The 23,932-nt window shown below is 33.0% G+C and overlaps 1 protein-coding gene across 1 annotated transcript; it reads right to left on the bottom strand.

Annotated features, from left to right (window-relative positions):
• Window positions 1–6,056: 6,056 nt before the first annotated feature.
• Window positions 6,057–8,763, bottom strand: AP2D55 (ethylene-responsive transcription factor RAP2-12-like). Its single transcript, NM_001294046.1, is given in 2 exon segments — window positions 6,057–7,312; window positions 8,342–8,763. Coding segments are annotated over 2 exon segments (1,161 nt in total). The 5' UTR covers window positions 8,607–8,763; the 3' UTR covers window positions 6,057–6,416.
• Between the last annotated feature and the right edge of the window lie 15,169 nt (window positions 8,764–23,932).

The following is a 23,932-nucleotide window of genomic DNA, read 5'->3' as shown; positions in this document are numbered from 1 at the left end:
TACTACAATTTTATTTGTCCCAACGTAAGTATTTGCTAGATTTGATCTCCGAAACTAGGATGTTAAGCGTGTGAGTCTGCAAAAACTCCCATTTTTTCAGAATCATCATCTAGCTATATTTCCAGACAAATTCCAATGGATAAAGGGAGATAACAAAGGTTGGTTGGTCGGTTGGTTTATTTGTCTCTTACTCATTGTGATATTGCATATGTTGTGAAGATCATATGGTGGCTGTGATGAGGATTTTGAGTTACTTGAAGTCTTTACCTGGAAGAGGTTTAATTTTCTTGAAGATTAGGCATTTGGAGGTTAAAGGGTACACTTATGCCGATAGGGTTGGTAACATAATTGATTAGTGTTCGACATTTGGGTGTTTTTTGTTTTTTTACTTTGTTTGTGGAATCTAGTTACTTGGCGTAGCAAGAAGCAAAACTCGGTCTACTGCAGAGGCTAAGTTCAGGGGATGTTTCATGGTATTTTTAGCTTTTGTGAATTCAAATTTTGCTCGCCAAAATTGATTATAAACTGAAGGGTCTTATGCAACTTTATTGTGATAATAAAGCGGCTTGGGAGATTGCCAATAATTCAGTTCAACATGACCAAACAAAAATGTTGAAGTGGATAGACATTTTATCAAGGAGAAGTTGGAAATCAAGATTGTTGATATTCCATATGTAAGATTAGAGATGCTGTTTGCAGATGTGTTAACATGCGGTGTACACAAAGGTTTTTAATGACTCACCTTGACAAGTTTGGTTTAAAACATATCTATACACCAACTTAAGAGTGAGTGTAGGTGTGAGTCAAGAATTTCCTTGTTGTAATTTTTATTATAATTTCTTTGTTGTTGGGGATTCCTTTATAATCCTAGTCAACTATGTAATTCGTACATATAGTGCCTCCTTGAAAGAAGAATACATATAACAATTCAAACCCTAATATTCTGCTATAATTTTATCAAATTGCGGGTATGAACGTGTTGAGTTGTACTTTTTGTCCCATACAGATTCTAGAAGTCTGTTGCTCTTTATGGCAAATATGTTAGAAACATTTCCCAAAAAAAAAAAAATCAAACTTTGATTCTAAGCAAACATGGGTGATTGCTAATGTTAGATTGCTACAATCCTCTCGCTTATATACGAAGACGCATAAATATAGACATATGGATAGAGTCGATAGACTGCAAAGAGACAAGTATATAAGTACAACCAAATTGTATTATGGTCCAAAAAAACTTTACCAAAGTTAGAGAATTAGCAAACAATATATACTAAATTTTCATCAATTTTTCAGTCATATTATGTATCATTGAATAATGCAAAAAATTAACGATTAGATCTTGCATATAGAAATTTAATACATCTTTACAACAATTAAATTTTATATAAATTTCATGTTACTAAGTGAGATGTAGCATTATGAACTAAACCAACTTTCACATGTAAAGCCATATATGTAATATGTGGTTTGCATGGTTTCAGAGAAGTTAGGCGATATTAGGTCAATGACCATATATATCCTTGACCATGACATAAATTTTCTATAATTTTTGGCATAAGGGGCCGGGATGTGTTAAACTTACACGTGCCCCTGTCACCTTTAGAGATAATCTGTAATGAGAATCTTGCGTGTCATCATTAAGCCATGAATGAATGAATGCCATGGAAGTTTTTTTTTATTTTTTACTTTTTTTTATTTTTTATAACAAATGGTAGGGTTAACTTGTTAATTGTTAAGAAAAGACATCGGTGATAATTAAACCTGCACTAGAATATATGAATATAGAAAGTCTTTAAGGGGAGGGATTTCCATTTTTTTTTAATAGGAACATCTTCTTGACTGTTAGATTTGGCTTTTATGAAATTCTGTGGTTGAGATTATATGACCTATGATTTAATCTCAATCACATAATTTCATTAAAGCCAAATCTAATGGTCAAGAGAGTGTCCTTATTTTTTTAAAAAAAATTGAAGATCCCTTCCTTTAAAGGGCCTGTATAAATATAATTGTTTTTACCATTGTAATAAAGTGTCATCTACGATCAACATGAAGTAATTAAACTGCCTAATTTTTGTGAGGTGAGAGGAAAAGAAACTAAAAGTCCGCATTATATATATAAATTTGACTGTTGACCCAAAAAAAAATAAAAATCATTGGCCTAATATATAAATTATGATTCAATTTTCAGTTTGGAATAAAAAAACTGAGTGATTGGTAGATCAGATTGTTCTAAGATCAAGTCTTCGATTGTATTTATTTTAACTGCTATATTAAATATAATATAAAAATTAGGGCATGTATTTAAATAAATAAAGGAAAACTAACGAAAAGTCTAAAAAAACTTCTTTTTTAACGAAAAACTTTTTTTTAAAGGTATAGTGAATAGTGTCAGTTAAAGGTAAAAATGTGATTTTTAGTTAAAAGTGAACAGTATCGAGAGTGTTTTGTTAAAACTTCTTTTAAATAAAGCACACATGTACATTTGACTTTGTCTTAAAAAGAATCATAATAAATAAATAAAAATACATTTTACACGTATATAGAATTCCCAAATTATCTCTAAAGAGTTGGTCAAAAGTCTGCTTAATTTAAAATTGTGACCCTGATCTCGATTTCCTAATTCACCTTGTTATATATAATCAGTAAGCTAGCTAGCTACTTACTATCATTTGGTTGTTTATGTAAAGATGCGCCCTAATATCATAGCATCTAATTACAAATGTGGGTTTTCACAGACGGAGGAGGACCTAATCATCCTTGCGTTTTGGCAAAAGGCAAATAACCGGAGAGGAGTGAGATTTTGAGATTGTCACCCCAAATTCAATTTGGGTATTAGCTAATAATGTAAAATATGCATGATTAATTGTTGAATATTTTCTTGGCCCAAACAAAAAGTTGAATATCTTCATGCTGAACAATGTTCTTTTGTCGTAATGTGTGAATTTTAATTTATAGTTGTCCGCGGTAAGATTATTCATCTAACAAAATAGGTTTGCAAATGAACATTACTCTTTTGAAGATTATGCATCCATAAGAAATATTCAAATTTCATAAAGTAGACATCAATGTCTCCAAAGGGACAAGAAACAAAGGTGAATGTGCCATGTGAGTTTTGCAAAAAGCCAGCCACAAAAGAATGAGTACGTATTACCTAATTGGTGAACAAACCCATCAAACAACATCAATCTCGGTCTTTGATTGGTTTTAAAGAATAGTTGATTAGGTTAGGTGATCCCTATGTTTGAGAAGGACCAAAAGATGTAAAGACCATAGAATGAGATGATGCAGTTTGATGGGACATGTGAATGCTTACCAAACCCACATAGGCAAAGTTCCAACAACATATACAGTAAACCAAGGTAGTGCTATTCACACGTTCCTTTTTACTTCTTACACATCTTGTTAATTTTTGTCCATTATCTTCTGCAATTCATTCAAATCCGATGGTCGAAAATTAAGAGAGATGTGTCAGAGGTAAAAATATATGTGTAGACAGCACCACCGTAAATGAATTAATGTCAAACTCAATAGGAATATTCCTACCTGTTTGTGCAAGCAATTTGTATTCAAACTAGTTCTGATTGATTCTAATGAAACTACTCTTCCAAATATTCAAAGATGATTCAAATTCGAATTTACGATTGAACAAAAAAACACAATTTGATGCACATAAATATCATACCAAATTTTACAAAGTAAAAGAAACCATATCATTGTTGGAGAATAGGATTTCACATCAGTCATAGACAATAATATACAATTAATATACGAGAGTTTCCATCCTTAATATCACCAAGACGACCTTTATGATAAAACTCCACATCTGTTTGTGCATGTGGTAGTTAATAAGAATGGAGTTTTTGACCCATCTATCTAATAATTTGATAGTCATACCATCGAGGAGGAGAAAAAGTGGGAACTTTTGAAAGAATATGCGCGGCACAGTTTTTGGAAACATAAATAGTCCGAATTTTTTTTTGTGAAACATCCATGGAAGATCATGATGTTAGCTTAGGCTAATTGACTGCACTATTTTGTGTTTGTTTTATGATTGTTAAATGGTACTACTTGTACATGAAGGAGGAATTTGGTGTCTTTTTTTTGCCTCCCTTCTTTGGTCAAATACCATGGCTCCAAACATTTTCCTCCCACCAAACAGTGTATAGGAAATATCATCTATGTTGGAGCAGGATTTCTTACAAAAAGAAATGCTTTTACAGGTTATTGACAAGGTTCTTATAGTTCATGTATTAGCTTTTTGAATGTGAATTTAAAAAGGGAAAAGAGGAGGGTGGGTTTTACCTACGAAAAAGACACTCTAACGCTCAAGTTAGTGTTTGCAGAACAGCTTACGTCAATAAGAGGTTATGTTTTTGTACCTTTACTCAAGTTGATTGATTGCTTATATAGTGATGATCCGTTTCACCTTTTCCCTCCCCATGGGAAATGGAGAGACAAACATGTAGTCTAACAATGCCTTATTCCACACTCAGCATTAGCTTGACCCGCACTTCATGCGTAAGTGGTAACATTGGTTACGTGATTCAAAGATAATCGTTTTTCCTTGGGTTTCTGTACTTAGCCCATCAATCTTTATAGTCTCAACATTTTTAGCTTCTCAGTCTCGCTAGTTAGGGTTAGGGTAGAATTTTGAAATCCACCAAATGTCAATGTAGGGAAATCTTGAGTATCACTAGAATATATCCCTAGCTAAGTGTCTCACTAGTGAGCTCGCTTATCAGTATACAAAGATTAACCTGATCCTATGATGAGTGAGACATTCAAATAAGAATGGATAAGATAAAATCTCTCGTAAATGTGACATTAAATCAATATGTAGTTAATCCGATTATGTGATAAATAAGATACTCACATAATAATGTATCCCGTTGATAAGGTCGAATCTCCTGCATGAAACATTGGAACAATCTTTCTCTTCAATTAATGTTTATTTGATATGAGATTGTGATGGCTCTGGAACACTCATAAGGTTAGGTGAATTGCACTTGGTTTATCATCAAAGCTTCACAGGGCAAATGAGGTAGGTGTGTTAGGTTCAACTTCCCTTGTATTCTAGCTAACAATTAGAAAACCCCCTAAACATCCCTTATTACAATAACACTAATACAAACCCACATTTTTGTGGTCAAAATTGAAGGCACAAGCAGCCCCCATTGGTCCCTCCACCTAATCCCCATTGGTTCTTGCCCTGGTTGTAGGTTCTTCTGCACATAAACATGTGAGTAATGGCTAAAGTCGCCCTTGTGAGCACAGGAGGAAAGGTGCTGCAATGATGCTTCTGTTCTGCCATGCTTTTGCTTCCACCTTTAGCAAATGAGAGAACAAGAACAATCACAGCTGCCCCTGCAATAAGGACCCTCCCTTCCCCCAGTACCCTATGGATTTGTCTATTTCTTTGCTGCTAATGGATGAGGCAGGCTGAGGGTCCAGCTTCCGAGGCACATTTTGGGTCTGGAGAGCCCTACAAGCGGCAAAATCTTGTGTGTAACCGTCTCAATATCTCCTCAATATCTCTAATCATGTGAGTGGTCGCATGATGACAGGGAGGAGAGAGAGAGAGGTAATGAATCAGTTACAACAAAGAGAGGGAGGTAATCAAACAGTGAAAAATTATCGTGATGAGAAAGATAGCAAAGACGAAGGTAGTGAAAGAATGATATAGCTCATGTGATGAGAAAGACAAACGGAATGTGGTAATAAAACAGTTAGACCCGACTACCTTACAAATTACGTGACTATGGCACCACCACGTGACGGTCAATTTACCCATCACGATAGAGAGAAACAAGTGGCAGACATGCATGCATTTGTTAAACCATAAAACCTGGACGGTACAACCAATTCCATGCCACTTGCAATAAGCTAATGTCATCTGCACCAGATACATACATCTTTGAAAAAAACGACATAAAGATCTCTCTCTCTCTCTCTCTCTCTCCAAAGACAAAGTCAATAATACATTGAACTAAATACCACGGCTAATAAATAAGCAATGCAAAATCTGACGGCCTCTTGTAAAATGAAAGACCTGAATAAATTTAAACAAGTACAGATTTATGAGGTTTCAGCATTCCATCATAGCTCACACAATTTCATCAATACAAACATCAAAGTTGAGAAACCACAAGTTCAAGCTCTTTGGAGGTGAAAGTAAACCTAATACCTACACGCTCTCCATATGACATTAGCTACGGCTTAAAATACTCCCCGCACAGGCCTTATGCATGTTCAACAGCCTACACAGTTGCACTCCAACCCGACAACTCTTTCTGGATAAAATGGGAGCGAACACGAGACCAATAATGAAACAATGTAGAAGCTCACAGAGGACTGAAAAACTCACTAACATGTAGCTTTATTTACATAAACTAGAAAGGTGGGGAAAGGTTCATCGCTTAAAAAACTCCCCCAACAATTGCGGGCAGATCATCAAAGCTCCAAAGGTCCATTGGATTACCACCATCCTGAGTAGCGTCACCGTTGAGGAACGCGTCCACTGAAGCATCCCAGCTCTCATCGAGATATGGGGTCTGAAAGTACTTCATCTCAAAAGCTGAGAGCTCATCAGACAGTGTCTTTCCCGAATTATCCTCAGGAGGCTCCAGATCCTGTGAGTTAGGCTTCATCTTCTTTGTTGGGTTAGAATCCTCCAGAAACGGTGAGTTATCACTTTCTTCCATAACAGATGAAATAACGGATGAGATTTCTGGAGTCTTCGAGCCTTGTTCTCCCCAGCCAAAGTCAGAACAATCAAAGGAGTTGCTTCCCTGATCGGAACTGAAATAAAAAGGGGCATTTTCTGATGGAACAGAGGATTTCAGTGCAACATCTTCATTGGCAGGGAAGGTGGACATATATCGAAAGTTATTCATTGTTGGCTTTTCATCCAGAAAACCCAGAGCACTGTAGTAGTCCTCACTTGAGTCGTTCACAAAATTGAAATTCTGGTTCGGATTAGACTGAGTGCCATTCAAGTTTGTCTTGGCTATCAATTTCTGAGGATTTTCCTTGATGGAACGCTTTGCAGAAGCACAAGGAGTTTCTTCAGGGAAATTAACCTTCGCTTTCTTGCCGCGAATTCTACGTGCCTCGGCATCATACGCCCTTGCAGCTTCTTCTGCAGTGTTGAATGTTCCAAGCCAAACCCGAACCCCTTTCCTTGGGTCTCGGATCTCTGCAGCCCACTTACCCCATGGGCGCTGGCGAATTCCCCTGTACTGGTTCTTCCTTTTTCTCTTTGCAGATTTCTCAGCTTGCCCATCAAACTCCACAGATTTCACAGCGGTAGAACCTTCAAGATTGAAAAGAGAAAAAATATTAAACACAAGCAAAAACGTGCATCAAGAAAACATCACAAATCTGTTTAAAATATGGTGAGAAAAACTAACAGGAATTAACATAAACATAAAGCTGAGTTCAATACCACAATAGTCTACGACGAGCTCCATAGTAATCAAGTTTTATAGCATAATAATTTATCAAATAGCAGAAACTCGTAGATGTGATCTCTAAAATATCCTAAAGACACGGAGCGAAAAACTTTGATCTCCATGTCGTTACAAGCATGATCATCACACGAGATAGGTAGCAAATTAAAGAACATATTAAGAAACAAGTAGATGTTAACACAAAAATTATATTGAAGAAAAAAATTATTATTATTGATCAATAAATTCATATTCTCAACTTGCTTAGAAATTTCATTTCGCTCTGGATCTGAGCTTGGTCTTTCATAAATTACAATGAATCCATTATTACCATAGAGAAAACTATCAAAGTTTTATAAACTTTCTATAAAAATTAATTAAAGAACAATGAAAAACTAGATTGATGATTCCAAAATTAATTAAGAATTTAACTGAGGAAACTCATACAATATTAAATCAATCTCGCAAATTCCTCAGATTAAAACAGACAAGAACTTAAGAATTTACCAAGATCTTTCTACCAACTTCAACAAATTCCTCAGATTAAAACACACAAAAACTAAATCAAATCAATATCGCGCGCAGATATAATTAATAAGCAAGATTTTCCTCAGATTAAAACACACAAGAACTAAATCAAATCAATATCGCGCGCACATATAATTAATAAGCAAGATTAAAACTTTATAATTTATCTACGAAAAAGTGCTCACCCAGAATATCTATTCAATCTAAAACCACAAAATTTCCAAGTAGATAAAATAAAGCAACAATTACAATTTACAAATAACCATTCTAACTTAAATCCACTCCTTAAATAAATAAATGAAAACAAAGACATGCATATACACACACAAAATACAACAAAAGGGGAGAAAATAGGAGATTTTTACCACGAGCAAAAGAGGGGTTTCCGGCAGAGAAAGCAGAGGGCTTGGAATCAACCATTTCATCGTCCTCGTCCACATCGGACTCGTCCTTGAACTCCTGGAAATCAGCCTCGAAGTCGTCGTCCAAGTCAACGATTTCGGACTTCAGAGGCTTCGAGAGCCGCTTCCCAGAACTGGGTTTTTTGAGATCCGGCCAGAGGTAGTCGGCCGTGAGCCGGCGGGACCGTACCGGCGCTATGAAATCGGAAATAATAGCACCTCCACACATTTTGCTGTTTCACAGCGGACTTGCAGCAGAAAAGGGTATCGGAAAAGGGATTTTCACAGAAAAAAGTTTGATTCGACTGGTTTTAGTGCTTTGAAAGAGAATCGAGAGAGAGAGAGAGAGAGAGATATATATATATAGAAAAGCTTTCGTTAGTTCTGCTGAATGAAATGAGGGGATTAAGGTTTTATATATATTTTTCCTTGCGGGAAACGGCTAACGACGGTGATGGTTTTACCATTTTGTCCTTGGTTAATTCGGAGATTTGCAGATACTGCTGCTTTTGTTGCCCAGAATGCCCTTCTGTGGTGGTTGAATTTACTGCTTTCTTTGGCCGTCCAAGATAATACAAAAATAAGAAACAAGAGAGGCAGATGAACTATTGAGATTTATGATGAATTGCAGGTTATGAAGGTGAAAAAAATGATCATAACTAATGGTGTATTATTTGTGCATTGTATAAAGGTCGTACCCAGTGCACAAGGCTCCCGCTTGACGCAGGGTCTGGGAGAGGTGAATGTATTATTTGTGCGTTTGTATTAGTCGTTGACGCATATTTTTTATCGAAAGCATAATTTCGACATTGTATTAATTAAGGTAATAGGATAAAACAATTTCATAAGAAGTGTTTAATTCGTTCGTAAAGAATGAAAAATGATTTCATTCTATGACATTTACTCACATTCAACTTGTGGTATCTTCAAGTATTTTCAGTCACATTCAACTACATTAACAAATGTACTAGGTAATGATAAATCATGAAAATAATCATTTATTTTATGACTTGACATCACAAGTTGTAGCTAATCACTTGTGCGATTATCCTACCGCACATTTTCAAAATGATCTTATCCTAATTACATGAGTTATATGTACATAATTTCTAAATAAACTGAAAGTTTTTTTATGTCAATAATTCGCACACCATTGTATATGAATTGATAACCCTTATTAGTTACATACCTAAGTCATCGTTTAAAGTTATTCATAAAAGAGTGTAAATGACAGATAATAATATGCACAAAAAGTAGATGCAGAGAAATGGAGTGCGTATTCTTTATTTGTTACTTGATATTTAGAGGTAATGAAGGATTAGGGTTGAAACTCTTATAGGTAGTAGGTGTGAGTGTATCTTAACTCTTAAGAATGTACTAATGAGAGCGCAAATGATGCTTTAATGCATATTGGTGGTTAGGAAATATTGCAAAATGCAGATATGGATAGTCCGGAACTTGGCAAAAATGTCTAGCTAATTGGCATTAGTTATTGCCACTTTTCACCTTTTTCAGTTTTCTATTGACAAATTAAAATTTGGCCATTAAGAACCTCAGATGATGTCACACCTACTTGTGGAATGTGGAGGAATTTGGGCATTCTGTATATAATTTTATTTTATTTTATTTTTGAAGAAATTGCAGCAATGATTCATCAACTTTAGTTCAATTAGAACAATAGTCCATCAACTAAAATTTCATGATCATTGGTTCATTAACTCATTAAAACGTGCAACTATGGTCTTTTTCATCAACTCTGTTAAAACTTCAATCAAAATGAGTCGCGTGTCATGCACGTGAGACTGAATCAAGGGGCAAATATAAAAAACCAAATGAAAAAAAAAATTGTAACAATGGTCCCTCATCTTTAACCCAATTAGAGAAATATCCCTCAACTTTAACTCAATTGGAGCAATGATCTCTCAATTTTAACTCAATTGTAGCAATGATCTTTTCAACATGAGTTATTTTGACGAAATTCCAGTAAAATTGACAAAAAAGACCATAGCTATACGTTTTGATGAGTTAAGGGACCAATGGTCATGAATTTTTATTTTGATGGATCATTCCCCTAATTGGGTTAAAGGTAAAGGATCATTGCTACAATTTTCAATTTTCTCTTTTGTTTTTTTTTTTTTTTTTGGTAATCTCGGCGGGGGGAGGGGGGTTGAACTCCCCACAGACAGTTGTGTATATAAATTTTAGAAATTGTTATTAGCACTCCAAAATTTTCAGTTTGCACTTCTCACAAGTGTATTTTTCTTTCTAAATGTAGAAAGTTTGGAGTGTTGAATGAAAATTTTTGAGTGCCAATAACAATTCTGTAAATTTTAATCAAAGTATTTTCCCAACTTATTGACACAGAATACCTGATAGTATATATATATTATTTGTCAAACATACATTTTTGACTTGGTATGTAAGGCGTTATTCATTCTGTAGAAATTATAATTTGACATGTCTATAGAAAAAACAGATTATGTTCTGATTTTATGAGCTTGTTTTTATATGCAACCAAATGTAAAATTCGCATGTAACGACGAATGACTCGTTACATGTGAGAAATCAAACAATATTTCATAAACAACAACAAATACTTGATTGACTCTAAATTTCAAGAGGATATTGCTAATTGGTAGGATTTACAAAATTTGAGGGGAAAAGGCTAAATAATGATTCAGTCGCTGTACTCCTAAAGTTTTCTTGTACATGTAAAAGCCACAACTTTTGCAGTTTCATAAGTGAGATTGATATTTAAGGGATGACACTGAGGTCTCAATTTATATTTGGATTTAATTATTAATTCATATATTAGAGGTAATTTACTTAATTATTTCTGTAGGGATGGTGGATTTTCAAGATTATAGCCTATAGGTACCAAAACTTTGCATGATTATTACCTTCACCGTCCTTTTACATTAAATTAGAAACAAAAAAATGTGGAAGGTTTCGGGTTCGATGCTCCGATGCTTGATTGTGAATACGGGCAGAGTGAAATTTCCCATAACCTTTCCGGACCCAAAAGAAGTGAATAATCGTAGCTTGCCACTAGTTCTTTCTCTTAAAAAAAATTTAAAAAAAAAAAAAGAAAAAAAAAAGTTTAGAAACACATGCATGTATATAAGGCTTAACCTAACTTTTCTTGACTGGACAATAGGTATGTTTCAATGACCTTTCCTTCAACGCACGAGTTTCACAAATCAAGTGCATGCATGTTTCGATTCACGAAGCAATTTTGGTAAATAAATACATAAATTCTTTAGAAAATTTCATTTTAACCTAAAAAAAATATTATGTTTTTATTAATACCGTGTGTAAGAAGAAAAATTAAAAATAGTCTTTTGACTCGTATTCCACGTTAGTTTATATATTTCATGTCAGATTTAAATTTTTTTATTTTAGTTTACCTATATTACCCTTTAAAGAAATTCAAACACCAAAAAAAAAGCATTTTGTAAATCATAATTAATTATAAAGCCTAACGAATCAATAATGCAAAAATTATCAGACCTAATAATCTAAAACATAAAAAATACCAATGGGACCTAATGAACTAAAACATTAAAAATACAAATTGTACCAAATTGACCTTATCGAATATATCGGACCTAATAACTAAAACATCAAAAATACAAACTGTACCAAATTGATCGTACCAAATGTGAGATCTCATATCGACCAACAGAGAGAGGGTGATGTGTCTTATATGTGCATTCTCCCATCCCTATAGCACGAGGGTTTTTGGGAACTCACTCACTGACTTCAGATTCCATCGGAATTCCGAAGTTAAGCAAGTACGGGCGAGAGCATTCTTAGGATGGGTGACCCACTGGGAAGTTCTCGCTTGAGTTCCCAGAAACAAAATCGTGAGGGCGTGGTCGAGGCCCAAAGCAGACAATATCGTGCTATAGCGGAACCAGGACTTGGATGTGACAAAATGGTATTAGAGCCACTCTGCCGTTCAGTGCGGATGTGTCGGTAAGGATGCCGGATTTCCCTTAAGTGGGGTTGATTGTGAGATCCCACATCGACCAATGGAGAGGGGGTGATGTGCCTTATATGTGCATGTTCCCCTCCTTATAGCATGAGGCATTTTGGGAACTCACTAGCTTCGAATTCCATCGGAACTCCGAAGTTAAGCGAGTTCGGGCGAGAGCATTCCTAAGATGGGTGACCTACTGAGAAGTTCTTGTCTAAGTTCCCATAAACAAAACCGTGAGGGCGTGATCGGGGCTCAAAGCGGACAATATCGTGCTATGGCAGAGCCGGGACTGGGATGTGACATCGAATCTATCGAACCTAGTAAATTAAATATAGAAAATACAAATCGTACCAAATTGATCACACCAAATTGATCTTACCTAGACTATATAACATACCAAATTTATTAGACCTAATCTATCGGACCTAATTTATCAAACCTAGTGAAATGAAATGTAAAAAATACAAATCATACCAAATTGACCATACCAAATATATTAACTGTACCGAAACTATCGGACCTAAATTAGGGCATTTTGTACACAATATCAAATTTGAATAAATATTATAAAAAAAATCTAAAAACAAAAACTAGGTAGTTATAGACAATAAAGACGGCATTTTTAGACAATGAATATGGAGGTTACTTTATGGATGATAATGAATCTACAGTTACATTTTTAAAACTTTGATGGTGGAGATTACACTATAGACAATAAAGATGGCATTCTTGTAAATAGTGGTAGAACCTGTGGGTTTATTATAAGTGACATGTCATGGTGCATTAAAATGAAAAATCTTTTTCAGATATTGAAAACCTTCCAGGTTATATTCTAAAAATCATCTTTGACAAACTCTTATCTCTAAGAGCATTTCCACCCCTACAAAGCCCTCGGGCAATAGACAATTCAATCCCCCCAAACAAACGGTAATTGTCTTTATTGAACAGTAACTATCCAAGTGCATATCCACCCCTAAATTGAATAGCCCAGACAATTCTTATTAAAATATTATTTTTTTTATAAAATAATAGAAGCTAATTTTATTTTTAATTTCTGATGATAATAAAAGATTGGTTAAAAGTATTTGGAAATATTAAAATGTGGTGTAAGGTGAAAGAATATAGTTAAATATTTATATATATTTTTTATTTTATATTTTTGTGTGTTTTAATTAATTTTTATGATTTTTTATTAATTTGTAATTGTAGTTGATGTCAGTCTTGCATCACATAGCCTAGGGACTAGGTTAGTCGATTTTAGCCTAAGCTCCTCCAGAGTCCAATGTATTGGAATGGGGTGGAGGGGTTTTGGGGGATTTAATCCCCTATCCCTTGGGGAATTTGAGAGGGGTGGAAGGTTAAAATATATGGCGTATTTTGATCTAGTTTCAAAATTTTGAGCTACTGTGGGATTTAGTCCAGTTTCTCTATTTTATTTTATTTTATTGTTTTTAGATTTTTTATTTAATTAAAATTTGAGCTGTTGTTAAATTTAATCTAATTTTTCTATTATATTCATGCGTGCATGCAGAATTGATCACGTCCATGCTTCTGCTGGGGTGAATTTCATAACTCAACAAAAGCAACATTGTGTTTGTGTTGGTCAAATTTAATCAGAAGAAAGAGTGTGAAGAACACACGTCCTGCGAAGCCTTTGTTGACTTCTAAAGAAAATAACCTTCATAAGCTGCGACCAGCCGTCAGCCATGGTAATAAAACTAACGTGTATCATTTGTTTTACCTATATATAAACAGCCCAGTCAACCAAAAGAATTCAAATCCTAGCCAGGTATAAGGGAAAATTTCCGAAACTCATAATTTACCATTGTGGATGTGTAAGGTTTGAAATTGAAGGAGAAATATTATAGATCACCATTAACTGATGCATAACTTTATTTCCCAGATGAAACTAAAGAATCTACGGCTTGATTGCTTTTTCGATATATATGTATCATGTATGCATAGATAAAGAGCATATGGTGAAGTTGTCAAAGACAGTTGTTTTCAATCGACTATAAAATAATCAACAAACGGGGTCCTTAGAAAAATAATGAACCCATATAAAGTTTGCCTCAATATGCGCTTAAATGGGTTAAAGATAAAGATCAATAATATAATGTATAATTTTAATTACAAGGGAAGGAGGTTCGTTCATGTACCAGCACTAATCCTGTAGCCAGAACATGAAATATGAAGAATCAAACATCGGAAAAACTAAACGACAAATCTACAAAAGTGTCTTTTATAAAGACGTGGGTGTGGGACCCCTAGGTGTGGACTTGCCTATACACGGATTTGGATGCGATAGCCGAGTAAATTTTTAAATTAAATTTGCAAATCAAATAATGTATATGTTATTAATATTTATATTATTTAATTTAAAATTTTGATCTTCTTAACATTATTTAAAAAATAATAAATTGATTATGAATGGGATTGAGCTGGTTTGTAGTCCAAGGCAAAGCTTTTTCGAAAATGAATTTAGATGAATAAAATTTTGGATTTATAAATTTATATTCAACGAAATCTTATGTGTAAATTTACTTTTTATTATTATGAATATCTAAACTATATATTAATAGAATTCTCTTTGTCAATTAAAAGATGTGAAAATATTATTTAGTCTTCTATTATAAAAATTAAATAAAATTAAATTAAAAAATAATAATAATGTAATTTCACAAAACCAAATTTTGTAATTTTGTAATTAAGCCTCACTGCATGTAATTTTAGCATTATATATAATATTAATAAATAAAAACATCTCTCTCCAATCCCACTCTCTCCCACTCTCTCCTTCCCATTTTAAAAACAAAATAAAAAATATTCACATGCATATGCTAGTATTTCTGAACCGAGCCGGTATAGCAGCAGTAAATTCATTTTCATGTAAATTGCTAAAATTTTCCATGTGATATTTGATAGAAATATTTACCATTATTTATACAAAATAGTGGAAGTAATAGAAGAATAAAATCAAGTATACTACTTGCACTCCGTTGCATTTTTGCTCACCATCATAACTATGATGTATGCCCACTATGCACCTAATCATCTGTCATGTGTCTTTTCACGTAACTCTAGTTAACTTTCACATGAAATGTTACTTTTTCCATTTTTAAAATAATTAACCAAGGTTAAGTGAAATGACACATAATAGATGATTAGGTATATGGTGAACATACACCATAGTTTATGATGGTAAGCAAAACTGCTCCATTTCTAGGATGAGCTCATTCCTTTCTTGTGAATAACGTATCTTAGCCGTACAAATTTTATAATCGAAAGCGTTTCACTTTTTAGTCTTCATATGAAGATCACTCCCACAAAAAATCATTTCAATCAGAAATCATTTTATCATTCAAATGTATAGAACAAGTCGACTGTGTGAGTACCAAGTAGCATATTCATGATGAACTGTCTCATTTATTTGATGCGTTTGAATGATTAAACAATCTCCAATTGGAAAGTGTTTTGCATGAACAATTTGGAAATGAAGATTAATAAATTGAACGTTCCGATCAACAATGACTAAATAATCTCCAATTCGAAAGATTTTTTCCTCTATTGCACATACATCATTCAATTCTGCATTCGAATTGAATGAATCAAATGAGAACTAATGAACAAAAATAAACAAAACAAAAGTGTGTAGAAGTAAAAAAAAAAAAAAATGTAGGGCATGTTGATATCATTTTCTTTTTATAAGTTCTGATGAATTTTAACGTACTCAAATGTACTTGTATAAAGAAAAAAACATATGCTTGACCGTACATTCTATAATTTTTTTTACTGATTAGTACATTGATTTGGAGATAATTTTTGTTGTTTTGCGAATAACGGAATAACGGAAGATAAACGTTTTCTATGACTTCGTTGACGTGCAGTTTTCTTATTTTGCCATTTTAGGAAGTGTTTTCCTTCGACCAACTTACTTGGGCGCTTATTATTACGTGGGGTGTATGTTAAACCCCTTTCCTACCATGTGGGATATATGTGCCATCCTGCCCACGCTTCTACCGGATTTTTGGTTGGATATTGTTATTATGATTAAGATTTGATTATCTGACTCATAGAACTTGTAACCTTATCGTATGACTATGGTTCAATAGAAATATCACATGGCATGAAAGAAACACCTTGTTCAGGCAATCATTATGTTGTGTTTAAGTGTCGGACTTCTTAAACTGAGCAATGCTAAAAAGATTTTTTTAAAGCGGGATTCTTTATGACTTTATTATTTCACAGTTTAACGTCAATTCTCATGCCAACATTATAAAACGTTGTGCAAAAAATATGAGATGACAAAGAGTTAATAGAAAATCTCACTTTTAAAAGTTTCCTAAGCATTACTCTCTTTAGTGATTGAAGTCAAATAATAAGGAATAGATAACAAGATGTTAGATAAAAATGTTCTCTATGAGCATTGAAATTTTTAAATGACTTATTCAAAATAGGAATTTGCAAATACATTTACAGGTTTTCAATGCTCATGGGACATAGAGTGCATTTGTAATCTAATCTATCTATAATTTTAGGGCTCATTCTTTATTAACTCGGTCCTTAATTCTCTAAGATTAGTAAATGTCGGGTGAGGAATTTCAAAATTCCAATGAACTTTGGTTAAATGATGGAAAAATAAATCACAAAAAGTTAAATAAAAAGAATTAGAAAAACCACATGAGCATTACAAAAGGATAAGGACATCAATGTTTTTCTTTCTACACAACTCTTTTATTTTCATCTTTTAATTATAATTTTATTAGTTTAAAATTTAGAAATAAACGTATGTAGATGTAACGGTGCAAGAAAAAGCATTTCCTGTATTAAAAACCTCTCATAACTCACCCTAATTAGTCCGAGGGGAAATAAGTTTCACATCCTTCTTTTTGTTACTTCATTGATTAAAATCCTATTTATTTTCAATTTTTGATCAAGGTCCTTGGTATTAATAACATCATCAATTATTTGAATAATAAAATATTTTTATTTTTAAATATATTCCTTTAGTGTTAAAAATGTTACAATTAGTATATTTATATTTATGGCTAAATTTTTATCATATATTTTTATTTTTAGTTTGTACCTATTTTTAATTTGTACCAATTTTTTTTTCATTTTTAATTTGTACCCATATATTAGTTTCTTTTTGTACCCATATCTTTTAAAGTTTTATTTGTATTTGTACCCATGTGTATACCGTCACGTGACATTGTATATTTAATCAATGATAGAAAAATTACATATGGTATATTTATGTTTTATGCCTAAACTTTGTATCATATATTTATATTTTTAGTTTGTACCCACTTTTAATTTGCAACATTTTTTTTAAATTTGTAGTATTTCCTTTTTAGTTTTATTTTGTACCCATGTATTAATTTCTTTTAGCGCCTATTTTTTTTAAAAATTCATTTGTACTCATAATTTTTAAATTTTTTATCTGTACCCTAATTTATTTATAATGTACCCATTCTTCTTTATTAATGTACCACTTTGTTATATATGAAATGTACCAATTTTTGTGTAAAATGTACCAGTTTTTTTAACACTATGGATACATTCTTTTGCCATTTATTATTTCTTATTTTTACATAGTTTTTATCCATTTATTCAATCAAAATGTTTGAATTTTTTTATTGTAACCGTTTCTAATAGTATTATAATGAGGGATTTTAAATTTATAGGATTATAAATCTCATAAATTATCAAACAATTAATGTCAAAACTATAAAAATATAAATATTAATTGTAATATAATGAAGTGTACAAAGTCAAGAGAATTTGATCAAACTTTGAATATCATTAAGATTTTAGTCAAAGAATATTAAGAATTAGGGACCGCATCCAAAATATTCCTTAGTTCAAATACAGAAATCTATTTTCATTTTACTTCACAATGTATCCAACTGGCTTTTAGTTTGATCAAACAACAAAACGTTTGAAAAATAATTTAGTTTAAAGTAGGTATTTCCCTTCGGATGTTCTTTATCCGTTCTCTCAAATGTATGTTTTGTCACATGCTAACTGTCACTAGACAAACGCAATTGCAGCATAATATTATGTTTCAGTTTTGTCACTATTGCTCTTATATCAAATTAACACAAAATTTAATTTACAAGATTACTTAACTGCAAATTCCTCCAACGTGGAATGGAAACAAAATGCATATTCGTAATTCATTTTAATAATATATTAATATGTGGGAGGATGGATCCCTGAAGGTACACTGAATGCTAGCCTCCCAGGGTTGGAACTTGGAGGAGGTAGATGAGCTCGTGCACTTCCAACACGCTTCACAATGGACATTGGCATAGCTGCTTCTTTTTATTTATAATCCTTTGACACGTATAAAATAATTACTAGGCAGAACTAGGTAGTCACCACACCATATAAATAGAGAGCAGCTTGGCTGCTTAAGATTCGAAAAGAGTGTGTCCATATACAGTATGGTATATGGACACTCTAAATCAAGTTGGCAAGTGAACTTTTGTTTTCTATTGACAGAAATACTTAGATGAAAAATAGATATGCAACAATCCATGAGAATACGAGGGTGAAAGCCTAGAAAATTGGGAGTGGGGTTGTCACCGGTCCAAATTCAGAACAAGGGCCCCACGGCTATGGAGTTTGTAGATTTAGAATTTGATACGAGATGAATTATTAGTCTTATCAGTTGAATGACAAACTAGAAATTGTACGTTTCCTTTTTCTTTTTTCGTCCAAATTATTTGGTATGCTAATCCAAAACCAAAATCGCAAAACCAAAACCGATGAAAACCAATCGAACCCTTATATATGTATTATATTATAATTTAAAGTCACAACTTTGATCAAATGACAAATTTAACACATAATCAGATGATTAGTTTTTGGCCAGCTTGGCATAATCCCTTTTATTTGTTTATTTTATTTCTTCATATTGGCACCACTTGAAGTTGAAGACAACTTGTTGAATTATTATATATATTTCGAATTGTCCTTTCAATATTATTCCGATTTGTTAAATACAATAGTGAATTGAAATTCTTCGGCTTTATCCATATGTCAAGGAGGGACTCCATAAATAGACTTGTAGTTGCCACCATATGATATGATCCGACTCTTGTTAATTTGGGAAAGGGTCTCTCTAAAGTAACTGTTGTTTGTTAGATTTTATTTATTTATTTTTTTAACAAACGATATTATTTACACTAAGAGAAGAGAATGAACTTAACCTCATAATAGGCTAACAATAATATGGTTCAAATTCACATTTGGTAATAATCAAACCTAAGATCTCTTACTTACAAGTGAAGAGAAATATCACTAGACCGCAATACTAAGTGGCATTAGATTTTAACTCTTACCAACTTAATAAAACCAATAAAATAAAACCTTTAATCGTCACATTTTTGTTGTTGAAAAGATAAAGTGTTTTTCCTTTTGCTAGTGAAAAGATTTAACTTTTTTAGATTAAAATATTAATTAACTTCTTGTTGCAAGACATATATGTCTGTACATCGTTGATTCATCATATGAATAGGTCATTCATTCATCATATAAATAGAGAGCAGATTGGCTGCTTAAGATTCAAAAAGAGTTTCTCTTCATTTTATTTCATATTTGATTTACATATATTTCGTGTTTAAAATCGAAATCATTTATATTACGAATTACTTTGTAAAGTTCGTTTCTACAAAAAAAATAATTAAAACTTATGCTCAATCAATGATAACAAATAAATAATTAAAACTATATATAATCTCATATTTTATTCATTTTTTTATAGATATATCTCTATAGAGTGATTTACAATATTAACTGTTCTGATCATAAACCTGATTCTGTGAATCAGCCACAAAATAAATAAAAAATGAACTCCTTCCCAACTATCAAGAAGCAAGTTAATACAGTATGGTATATGGACATACTCTAAATCAAGTTGGCAAGTGGACTTTTGTTTTCTATTGACAGAAATACTTAGATGAAAAATAGATATGATATGCAACAATCCATGAGAAGATGAGGGAGGAAGGCTACAAAAATTGGGAGTGGGGTTGTCAACGGTCCAAAGTCAGAACAAGGGTCCCACGGCTATGGAGTTTGTAGATTTAGAATTTGATACGAGATGAATTATTAGTCTTATTAGTTGATGACAAACTACAAATTGTACGTTTCCTTTTTCTTTTTGCGTCCAAATTATTTGGTATGCTAATCCAAAATCAAAAGCGCAAAACCAAAACCAAAACCAAAACCAAAACCGATGATGAAAACCAATCGAACCCTTATATACGGATTATTTTATAATTTAAAGTCACAACTTTGATCAAATGACAAATTTAACACATAATCAGATGATTAGTTTTTGGCCAACTTGGCATAATCCCTTTTATTTGTTTATTTTATTTCTTCATATTGGCACCACTTGAAGTTGAAGACAACTTGTTGAACTATTATATATATTTCGAATTGTCCTTTCAATATTATTCCGATTTGTTAAATACAATAGTGAATTGAAATTATTCGGCTTTATCCATATGACAAGGAGGGACTCCATAAATAGACTTGTAGTTGCCACCATATGATATGATCCGACCCATGTTAATTTGGGAAAGGGTCTCTCTAAAGTAATTGTTGTTTGTTAGATTTTAGCTTTTTTATTTATTTTTTATTTTTTATTTTTTTAATAAACAATATATTTACGCTAAGAGGAGAGAGTGAACTTAACCTCACAATAAATTAACAATAATATGATTCAAATTCACATTTGGCAAGAATCAAACCTAAGACCTCTCACTTACAAGTGAAGAGAAATATCACTAGACCGCAGTACTAAGGGGTGATTTGGGAGTGAGGTGCTTAAAAAAAAAGCACCTATGAAAAAAAGCTGTCAGGGTTTTAGGTGTTTGGTAAACTAAAAAAAAAAGGCTTATTTTGGAAGCTGCTGTAAGAATAAGCTGAAATCAAAGGAAAAAGCTGAAGCTGCTATTTGCAACTTTGGAAAACTGGCTTTTTTTCAAAGCACACGAAGCTACAGTGCTCCTTTAATGAAAATACCCACTATCAGACTGCTTTTTTTCTTCCAAAAGCACTTTTACAAAAAAATTTACCAAACACTTTGCCGATTTATTTCACAGCCGCTTATTCTCACAGCACAACCGCTTATTCTCACATCAGTTTTTTTTTAAAGCACAGCAATACCAAACCAGCCCTAAGTGACGTTAGATTTTAACTCTTACCAACTTAATAAAACCAATAAAATAAAACCTTTAATCGTCACATTTTTGTTGTTGAAAAGATGAAGTGTTTTTTCTTTTGCTAGTGAAAAGATTTAATTTTTTTTGGATAAAAATATTATATAACTTCTTGTTGCAGGACATATATGTCTGTACACCGTTGATTCATCATATGAATAGGTCATTCATTATTCAATTGATTAGGTAATTGATTTTCTCTATTAAATTAAGGGTATTTGTGTAATTTGACAAGATAACCACACACTATATAAAAGTGGTTGTGTCTCATATTGTAACACACTAAGAAATTCTTTAACAAAATTCTCTCATTCCATCTCAAATTATTTTCCTCTACAACATGTTATCAGCTCTTTTACTCTTAACGGAATCAAAACATACAATTAGGATTTTCTAACCTTTTGGCAACAAATTGCATTTCCTCTGAATTTTGAATGTAGGATCATCTTTGTATTTTGAAAAAAGATGTCAAACTTGAACAAGTTGGACTTCACCGCTTTCGATATCTCTGGCAACAACTAAATCAAGTGAGCCCAAGATGTCAAGATGCATCTCAAGGGCGTGGAAGTTGTTAGACGCCATCATCGATAATGCTGCCAATGAGTCATAAAAAGCTAAGGTTGTTGTTTTCATTTGATCACCAGAAGTCCTTAGACCATCTCCAAACCTTGAGGATAAAGCTTAAAAATTTATGCAAATTTTTTTTAAGCCATAACCCAGAAACTGCTTTTCTCCTCCAATTCTTATTATAGCTTAAAATTTTAGCTCAAGGTTATTAAATAATGATTTTAGCCTTATTTTTTTTTCGGTAACTTTTTTGAAAATAAAATTTATGTAGATTATCCTAATTTATTTTTATGAAAATTTTAATCTAAAAATATTTAAATTCCGATAAGTAATTAAAAATCATACAAACACATAGGTATGTATAAAGTTTTAAGTGAAATTTGGTTTAAATAGTTTTATTAAATTATTTCAGACGTTAGATTTAATTTTGGGCCGTCAAATCTTTTTTTTTTTTTTTTTACCATTGGATTTGATAAAAAAACAAAAAAAATGTTTGAAATATGATAGTTTGGTGGGTCCAGAATAATTTAAGCCAGACTTAAATCCTGAAGGAAATATAGCCCAAAGATATATTTTCTTCCCAAGGCTTACTTTAGCCCAATGGTTGGAGATGGTTTGGAAGGGGGGATGTTTAAGCTTATATTTTAAGTTTTATCCCATGGGTTAGAGATGGTTTTATAGGAAGCCCTAGTAGACCGCTTTGATCCCAGAAGCAAATTTTCTCGCCTTAAATAAGAAACGATTGGCACAATCTTTGCTTCTAGGATTTAAGCTGTCGATGAGTATGTCTCCAAAGTCTATTGAATTTGGTCCATTATGAAGTTATATGGTCAAAACTCACTAATTTCAACTTGCTAGAGATGACCTATTCCACCTTGAACTACTTAAACATTGTGCTACAACAGCAGTGCAGAGAGTGGAGCTATCAAAGGTTCTCGGACCTTAAAACAATTATCTTTCTAGTTGAGAAGGACAATAACTTGCTAATGCAAAACCATCATTCTCAACCCACTGGTTCTAATGTTGTTTTATTGCGAGAAGTCAATGTGAATGCTCCAAGAGAAGAAAAATGAAATGTGTTAATGAGAAGGGTCAATCGTCTCAAAGTTCAATGAAAAACAAGGGGAAAGGCAATCAAGGTTCGAACTAAGGGTCCCAACCTCGCAAGAAGTCTAAGAACAACAATGATAAGGCCAGTCATCCTGAACCAAAGAATAAGCCGAATCTTTGCTTCTGCTGTGGTTGAACTGATCATTAGGCACTTGTCGTGCACTTGACGATGTTGTTGACCGCAATCATAACCGAAGGTTGTTGGTGGAATCAGGCATTGGAAGTGCACCGGACAAAGTCGTCTTATCTGTTACTCAACCCCACGACACTGCTCCTCATCAGGGGACTCCCTGTATCGCCTTTGAACCAACTTGATTTGCGATGTATATGGGAGGTCTAACCCAATCTTGCAAACTTGGAGACTCTTTTGAAATGGAGAAACGGAGGCCGAGAGAGAGAGAGAGAGAGAGTGGGAGGGTTATCTTCGTTAGGAGACTTAAGCGTGGGGCGTAGCAAAGCAGAGAGATGGGATTAAAAATCATATCTGTTTTGGGGCGACTCGCTAAGCCTAGCTAGCGATGGTTTTAGTCTACACGAGTCCGACTTAGTCCCACTAAAGTTAGTCCATACTTGCACCAAACATGGACTAATAATCCTAGCTAAGTAGTCTAATCCAATGAAACTTCAGGAATCCAAACAAACACGCCCTTATGGTTATGT

This window comes from Malus domestica, chromosome 09 (assembly GCF_042453785.1).
Source record: "Malus domestica chromosome 09, GDT2T_hap1".
Taxonomy (NCBI): domain Eukaryota; kingdom Viridiplantae; phylum Streptophyta; class Magnoliopsida; order Rosales; family Rosaceae; genus Malus; species Malus domestica.
Note: the sequence above shows the minus strand (reverse complement) of the source record. Positions and strands in the feature narration are given on the sequence as shown.